This window comes from Mangifera indica, chromosome 1 (assembly GCF_011075055.1).
Source record: "Mangifera indica cultivar Alphonso chromosome 1, CATAS_Mindica_2.1, whole genome shotgun sequence".
Classification (NCBI taxonomy): Eukaryota; Viridiplantae; Streptophyta; class Magnoliopsida; order Sapindales; family Anacardiaceae; genus Mangifera; species Mangifera indica.
The window spans coordinates 3,628,042-3,636,588 of NC_058137.1; the positions used below are offsets into that span (position 1 = coordinate 3,628,042).

An 8,547-nucleotide genomic window follows, 5' to 3' on the forward strand; every position below is an offset into this window, starting at 1 on the left:
ATATGTCATCATAATTAATCATTTGATTTCCTTATAACAGTTTATTCATATTGTATATATTTAATTTATATACATACAATCAATATGTCATTAGAATTGTAAAACTGTGAATAGAAAATCAAATGATTAATTATAAAAACTATTTATACACATTTGATGGTCATTCTAAAAATGTTAATAATCTCGACTTTATTTTGATCAAGAGTACAAGCAATGGTGATGTGATTATCATAGTATTAACAACTTCATCGAAATGTGGCGACAGTTTTCACCTGTCAAAGCTATTTGTCAACTGCTTGGTACAATACGGGTGCATGTTGTATATGTGTTCACCAAATAAACCGATTTGAGAATTTTTATATGGATAATTGTTCTAATATCTATAGAATACATCTTCTAATTTATAAGTACGTGTGACCCTTCGACTTGAGGTCATAAGACTGTCTCATACAAGGATCTATACAGTTTGATGTCACCCAACATGTTGTAGAAAGGATAGTCATAAAAGTGATGATTGGTCATACCCAGACCTCTACAGAAACTGTGGTGGATCAATATAGGATTTGTCACTCTTGAATATATGAGAAGATATCTCTGATGAGTATGCTGATAGACATCGACAACCAATCCAATTTGTGATCACAATGAGTTCGGGTCAAATTCTAATCTGAATTATTTAGTTGTTGATATTTATCAGTTCATATCAAAGAGTTTTTGAGATAGACACTATATATGTGTGTCAACCTGAAGAGATGCTAATTGACGAAGTGATAGTATTGTACTTAACTGTAAAGTTAATGAGATTTAAAGTTGTTCATTGATACTCTATTAACCGAATGACCATAATGTTTTGCTATAGATTAATCTATAAATTCAATCCAAATTTGGATACTACCGACTCAATAAAGAGCCTATGAGTTATACACAATAGGAGTTAATCGAATTTTGGAGGCATTAGATTATTTGAATTTGGTTTGAACTCAAACACATGATAAATCATGTTTTGAATCAAACTCATGTATAAATTAAATATAGAAATGATGCTTTAATTTAAATTTTGATAATCATGGGGTAGTTGGGTAAAACTAAAAGTCTAAAGTGATTTAAATATCCAATAGATTAGGATTTATCCTAATTAGATAATGTTGAAATTCCATATAGATTTGACTAAAACTCTAGCTTTCAAATCTGTGTTTAACTAGGATTGTAATTGTTGGGTGCATAAAACCATTGTGTTTTCAATTTTAGTAACGCCCATTTTTTTTGCACTCAAATACCCATTATATACACCTTATATTCCAAGTAGTTTTTCTTTGGCATACAAAGTCTCCTTCCATTCGTGTTTCATATGGATATTGAGGTTTTTCCTTCCATAGGTTGGAATGTAACATTCTTACCATGGAAAGATTGAAAGAGTCATCCAACTCACATATATATTTCTTTAACGTTTTTTGAATATTTTATACATATTTCGTGAATCTTTCTTCTTAAAACGGAATCCACCCATTGTTTTTTAAGTTTCTAAAAGTTTTTGTGTTATCTTTTGTTGTTTTTGTTAGTTTTCCATATTTTGAAAAGCCAACATAACTAACAACAACATATTATAAATACAATCAATGTACTCCAACTTTTTTTTACCATGATAATTAGGTAGCATTTCGCATTACTAAAAATCATATTTTTCATGAAAGATTAAACATATTGAGATTGATTATTATTTTACTTTTAAGAAAATTTAACAACTCATTTATGCTAATCATATTCCCATCTCACAATAACTAGTAAATATTTTCACCAAACCTTTCGATAAAAAACCTCTTGAACGTCTTCTTTGGACATTCATGAAATTCATGCAACACCTTGAAGGGGAGTATCAAGCTTAGAAAATATTGTCTGTTAACTTTCCTTGTAATCTCTGAATCATTTTCCTTGTACATAATTATAATCTTTTAATTTTAACTTACAATCCTATAGAATTAGGATAATGATTTCCTTGATTTATGATATATGTTGACTAATACATGTATAAATATCTTTGTTGATATTTGTTTTTATTATTAACATAATTCATTTTTCTCTCAACTTGACATGGTGTCAAAGCAGACATGATCCATCATCATTGCCCCTTTTTTTTTTTTCCCTGTTATTTCAAATATCTGTCTTCCAAAATTTTATCAAGATGTCTACAGGTAGAATTCCATATAATTCCTCCCTTAATTTCTTCATCACTCCGAGACTGCATCTTGTCTCAACCCTTTTAAATGATGATAATTATCCCTCTTGGAATCAAGCCATTACTAGTGCTTTAAGTGCCAAGAATACGCTTGGATTTGTGAATGGTACTCCAAAGAAACCAGATTTGTCATCCAATAATTATGCCACTTAGACTCGCTGCAATAATTTGGTTAAATTATGGATCCTTAATGTTGTATATAAAGGGATTGCTTCCAGTATTATTTTTAAGACATTAATATCAAAATGCGGTTTGATTTACAAGAAGGGTATGCCCAATCTGAAAACGAGTGTGGCTCATTTTTTTATCTTTTCTTATTGTCTAAGAATTTTATTAAATACATAAGAAACTCATCTACAACTATATATATATATATATAATCATATTACAAAGACAAAAATTGAACCATAGCAAACTATGGCTTTCTCGATTGTTTCCTTCTTTGTTTTTTACGGGGGTTTGTCTTATAGCAAGTATTTTAAGTATGTCTGGCAACTATAAATTGGAATCCTTTGAATTCGCCTTATGCATCAATGTTATATATGTTGAAGAGAGTCTGATAGACAGCTTTGCAGATGGATAAGCATTCATTAATTTACACCAAGCATTAAAAGCAAAACTTGTTTTTCAGAAGTTTTCTTTAAGTTAAACAATAAAAAGGGACTCAAACTTATAAACTAAGATCAAATTCTTATCCATTCACGTTGTTTAATTTAGAAAAAATATTACTGCTGTTACTTATTACGTAGATTTGTAATTTTAGCAATATAACAAGTGAAAAATTAACTTTTTGAAACTTAATAAAAAAAATAAAAATTTACCATTTCATCAAACTTTGGCCGAGAATTAGTCATTTGCCATTGTTAATTTCTTCTGCTGCATGTTGGGCTTCAAGAACATGATGAATCAAAGCAAACCCATCTTTATCTTTTGTTTTCTATCTTTGTGCTACTTTGTTCACACTCAGTATCAGTCGCAGCGCAAGAAGTTGGTAATAATTACAGCTTAATCAATTAACACATAATGTGTCAGCTTGTTTTTGTCTTGGCGATATGATGTTTCTCCAGGAAGAGATTTAACTTAATGTAAAAATATGATGCAGAGGATGAGAGAGAGTTCAATTACGAAGAAGATAGTGAGAAGGGACCAGCACACTAGGGAGATCTGAAGAAGAAATGGTCTGCATGTAAAACTGGAACCATGCAATCTCCTATTGATTTGAGCAATGAAAGAGCGAAAAAGATCTTCAAATCAGGAGATTTAGAGAGAAAATACAAGCCTTGTAATGCTACTCCTAGAAATCCAGGCCATGATATTTCAGCACGTAATAATTTATCAGTTATTTGAACTCAGCATATTGCATGCAATTTCACGGATGAATTTCAGTTACTGTCGTTGGAATCCTTAAGTGTGAATCAATGTGATTTCTACTCGTTTACTTATCAGAAATGAAAAACTTATGTCTGTTTTAATGGAGATACCAGATGGAAACTGTCTCAGAAGACCAAATCAGGGCACTTCGAAACGCTGTCCATTATGTAAGTAACTAACTACTCTGATTTTAAGGCTGCATTTGACATCTTTATTCTTTAGTCTAGTGTTGTATGATGAATAAAATTTGCAGTACGCAGAGAAGAACTGAGGCCATTGCATCGACAAATAGAATTGTATTCTCCAAACCCTACGCCTAGGAAGAGATTGCAGAGTTTATACATTAACCCACATTGCTTCTATGATTCTTCTCATTTTATAGAAATAAGAATGTATAATGACAAACAATGTTCCAAATTAACATGCAGCATTGTATTGGCCCTGATTAGGGTGGCTATGAATAAACAAGTACATGGCATTTTTTTGCTTCTTTTTAATTCCTTTGTTTTAACCACACAGACCAAACATGAAAGAATAAGGCTTATAACAAACAACAGCAGATCATAAATACTGCAATCAATCGAATGTCATTGTTCAGATCTACAAAATAATTCAGGTTTTCAAATTATGTACAGTAAATGGAGATTAAAATTTAAAGTAGCTACACTCTTCATAAGAAATAATCTCACAAAAAGTAACTCAACTGCCACAAAAAATCAATTCCGCAAAAAATAACATAAGCAACAATAAAACAAAACAAATAAAATCTTTGCTTTCCAGGAGATACCATCCAAAATATATTTTTGAGCCATAGAAGACATACTATATATAATAATGCACTATATATATGTGAAGTTCCAAATTAAGCTACGAATCCTGTCATACATGTACCAAGCTAATAGTGCATGTTATATATCTGTCATTCCCCCTTTCATCAATCGAAGGAATTAATATAATTAATGCTTCTAAAATAACTATCTATATAACGAAGTTTACAATAATTAATTATCGGCTTGCTAAATGTATGACACATGTACAGTACACCCTATGTTTAGAAAACCCACATAAAACACATTACCATTGACTACTTATCATACAGAGCATATCTTATCTAATTTCCTGTGATTTGCTTTTAAATTGGTCCAGTAAACAAAGGCTTTGCAGACAAAATATATAGAGATTGAAATCAACCATGAAATCAGAGTATCTCTAGGAAACTTTTTTTTTTTTAAATTATTAATAGTAGTAGTATTGACAAAGCCCTTTGAAAATGGGTCTGCATAAGAGAAAATAAAAAACTTCAACAAAAGATTGAGCCCCTATTATAACAAACATGTGAACAAGTTGGCAAATGACAGCCAAAGAATAAAGGAATGAATACCCAAGGTTATCCCCCTACTGTCTCTGGTGCACTTACTTCATCTGAGGACTTTGTTAACAACCGATAAAAAACCAGAAGTTGATTTTTGACTGTTCCTGAAGTTTGATTAAAGAAGCCAATCATCACATCATCTGAGAAATCCCTGGTGAGTATGAAGCAGGCCCCCCACGAGTCTTCCTTGTATTGTAGGAATTACAATTTGGGCATTTGTGGGCCAAGACATGAAAATTTACTTCTGATGATTCCCCACAATCATTACAGAGAATCCAAACCTAAATAATAATAATAATGCCAGAAGTAATATTAACAAACTGAAAAATCAATGTAGAAATCAAATATTGCGACCATTATATTCCTCACCATTTTGTTATCATACATTTGAGGCATGGGCGTCGACGCAACCTGAATTTTGTGAATTTTGTTTTTATAAAGTTTCAGTTAGAAATTATGACACAGATAAAAATGCAGAAATATTATAATTACTAAGAAAATTCAATTTTCTACCAAAGAAGTACCTCTTGGTCAAGCTTTTCCCACACTTGGGACATATCACAATATGATTTCAAGCAGATTGGGCAAGAGTACCTGAAAGAACTTCACTAATACATAAGCCAGCTGCCAATAATGACATAAAGAAATTTAAATCAATAATCATTTTACAAAATCTAGTCACAAGGAAACAGCACATCACCGGAAATGTCGTTCCATCTCCTTCACACATTCCAAATGAATAGTGTGTCCACAACGCAACACAGTTATGTCTCTTGTTGTATCAAATAGGAACTGCAGAATGATAGGAATTCAGTTACATTATTTAATAGAACCTTTAGGATCACTCTAGTTAAGCTTATCAGCCACTGAAATTACCTCGAAACAAACTGGGCAATTATGGTGCATTGCTCTTTCCACACATTTGTGTGAATCCTTCAACAAGTTCGAATAGCAACAACCTAAAAAGAATTACCTCCAAATTAAGTAACTCATTAAAGCACCAATTAAAATATTTCTCAAACAACAAATAATGAAGCTTCAATCTTACCACATTTGCTGCAATGGAAAAAGTTCTCCCCCCCACCAGTTCTGCATGCAATACCAACACAGCAATTTAGATAAAATGTCCATAAAGAACCATAAAGGTGAACAAGGTAAAACAATGGCAAGAAAATCGCAGTACTAATAGTGAAAATAAATTAACCTGCATATACCACATTCGTTACAATGGTATTGATTCTTCGAAACCTAATAACATAAATGATCAATCAGAGAGCGAGACTGATTTAAAAGACTATAAACTTCACAAAAAAGCCTCAAACTAACAGGCTTACATCATCATCAAAAAACTTGCATTTGGAGCAAAAATACTTCCCCATGCAAACCCCACAGTTAATGCAGTGTTGTTGAACCTAACGAAAACGACAACTTAGCATATGATTCATAACCTTTTCTTCATCATGTGCCAATTCTCAGTGACAAATTTTAATAGTATGACAAGAAACATTTTCAATAACTTACATCTTGTTCTGTGGCACACAAGGAACAGATGACCTGGTAAAGAAACAGAAAGCACAAGTAGTAGAGTCAACCAACATAATTCGAGAGAAACAAAATCCAATGGAGGAAAATCTTGCGTGAGACCATAAGCGTCTACACATGCGTTGAATAAAATCATTTATTTTTAAATATTCCCCTTTGTACTTTCCATTCAAAACCATCCCCCAAGTCAATTGAAAATCAAAAGATAGATAATACTTATTCTTAATGTTTGCAACTTTTGACATGGAATTCTGTTAACTTTTTGCAGACATCAAAACATTCTTAAGGAATTGTATCTATCTTCTCTTTATTTATATGTTCATTTTGTTCCAAAAATTTATTTGAACATAGTTCCCAAAGCTTATGCTACAATAACAAAGCTAAAATGAACTGTTATCACAATAAAAAAACTAGAGATGGTAATACAACAAACCCTTTTCAATTCATGGCGAGGAACATCGTGACGATGACGGGGATCAACTTCCATAGAGTTCTGTTATTAAAAACAAAAATCCCCAAGTTGTAATTTTATTAAATTAATTATCAATAATATAACTAAATTACAAAAATTTAGTAAAAAAGAAAACCTTAGATTCGTTATGGCAATGTCTGCAGCCAAAAATCTCATCACAACATGGAGTTCTAATTTTGCACCTCCTTCTGTAGTGCGAGCACCTTAATTATTAAAACAAATAAAAAAATCACAAATTTGAATCAGAAATCAACCAATAAGTAAATGAAAAATCATTTAAGTAAAAAAATTACCCAAAATCTCCATAACCCAGTTCCATTAGAGACTCTTCAGAAGACATCTTGAGCTGGAAGCTGATCTCCATTCTCTCAAAAGTTGTGAATTAGATATTACCTGAAACCCACAACTCAACAACTTCAACAATGCGTAATCAATATAAGAACAAAATGATGAAACAAGAAAAGGGGCTATATAACAAGGAGGACAGATTTTATTGCGAAAAACTCATTAGCCCAAAGGATTAATGGTAATTTTAAATATTTGATTATGTTCTGTTGTACGGATTTCCATATCGGGAAATTCTTGTGGAGCGACACGACAGCACTTGGCCGGCCAACTTTAATTATGGGAAAACAGAAAACAATTCTAAAACTTTACGCTTGGATCAAAACGACATCGGTTTTGCTTTGTAACAGAAAGATAACGTGGAAGACGGTGGAGTGTTGAGTAATGTAACGTGATGTACCGGTGGTCAAGGAGAGAGAAATGAAAAGAAAAGAGTGGCAAGTAACGTAACGGGGGCTGGCGCTGAGCTGAGATTGGTTGGGTTGGGTTGAGTTGAGTTGAGTGTTATGGGATCCGCACTGCATTTAACAGTATTAAGAGGTGAACAGTGAAGAAGATCACGCGCGTTTGGAAGATTTATTGGTGAACCTCAGCGTTGTCAAATGGGAGAAAAGTATAAAGTGTGAGTGGTCTCTTCTTACCTTCCGTGAATCATCTTTTCAAAAAGAATGACGTTTTCCTTCTTACATTATCTTTATCTACTAATTATTTTGTGAATTTATCCCATTTCAATAAAATAAATGATATTTTTTTTAAAAAAATAAAAGGGTAATTAATTAAATCAGACATTTTTTAACAGTAATTAAAATACAACTTTCAGATTATACTAATATCACAGTCATATTAGGTTTTTAGGTTAAGTATAATTTAAAAGATTGCAGTGTTGTTTTAATGATTTAGTTGGAATCGAAGAAACTAAAAATGTTTTTACATGATATTGAATTGATTTACAGACGAACTAGGCAACATTGACGGATCTTGACAATATGTGTAAAATTGCCTTGTCATTATTTTGAGATAATTATTTTGATGTTTAAGTTATATATTATAATTTAAAATTTACATTCTGAATGAGACAGTTTGCCGGATAAGGTTTCATAATTGGTCAAGATTCTTTATTTATCCTAAAGAAAGAGGATGGGATTTGGATATTTGTCAGAACGATCCAATAAAGTGTAGCAGCATGGTGATTGTAAATACGGATTAGCTCAA

The 8,547-nt window shown here is 31.8% G+C and overlaps 1 protein-coding gene across 5 annotated transcripts; it reads right to left on the reverse strand.

Moving 5' to 3' along the window:
- Window positions 1–4,812: 4,812 nt before the first annotated feature.
- Window positions 4,813–7,894, reverse strand: LOC123211248 (E3 ubiquitin-protein ligase RZFP34-like). 5 transcript variants are annotated; one of them, XM_044629864.1, is made up of 13 exons: window positions 7,736–7,894; window positions 7,284–7,383; window positions 7,106–7,193; window positions 6,952–7,011; window positions 6,498–6,530; window positions 6,311–6,388; window positions 6,181–6,224; window positions 6,025–6,065; window positions 5,853–5,935; window positions 5,677–5,768; window positions 5,501–5,570; window positions 5,346–5,387; window positions 4,813–5,257 (listed from the first exon to the last, which is right to left on the reverse strand). In XM_044629864.1, exons 2-13 carry the CDS (start codon window positions 7,352–7,354, stop codon window positions 5,108–5,110), a joined length of 852 nt encoding a protein of 283 aa, XP_044485799.1. In that variant the 5' UTR covers window positions 7,355–7,383; window positions 7,736–7,894; the 3' UTR covers window positions 4,813–5,107. The 5 variants fall into 5 exon arrangements, with proteins under 5 accessions (XP_044485799.1, XP_044485791.1, XP_044485806.1 ...); XM_044629856.1 differs by having other exon boundaries at window positions 7,648–7,877; XM_044629871.1 differs by lacking the exons at window positions 6,952–7,011; window positions 7,736–7,894 and having other exon boundaries at window positions 7,284–7,519.
- Window positions 7,895–8,547: the final 653 nt, after the last annotated feature.

What these genes read in the sequence shown, in the direction of transcription:
- LOC123211248 (XM_044629864.1), bottom strand. Translation starts at nt 7,354, where the DNA reads ATGGAGATCAGCTTCCAGCTCAAGATGTCTTCTGAAGAGTCTCTAATG. An exon ending in CTCGCCATGAATTGAAAAGG is followed by an intron (nt 6,531 to 6,951) that starts GTTTGTTGTATT and finishes TTTCTTTACCAG; the next exon opens with GTCATCTGTTCCTTGTGTGC. An exon ending in AAATGTATGATAACAAAATG is followed by an intron (nt 5,258 to 5,345) that starts GTGAGGAATATA and finishes ATTATTATTTAG; the next exon opens with GTTTGGATTCTCTGTAATGA.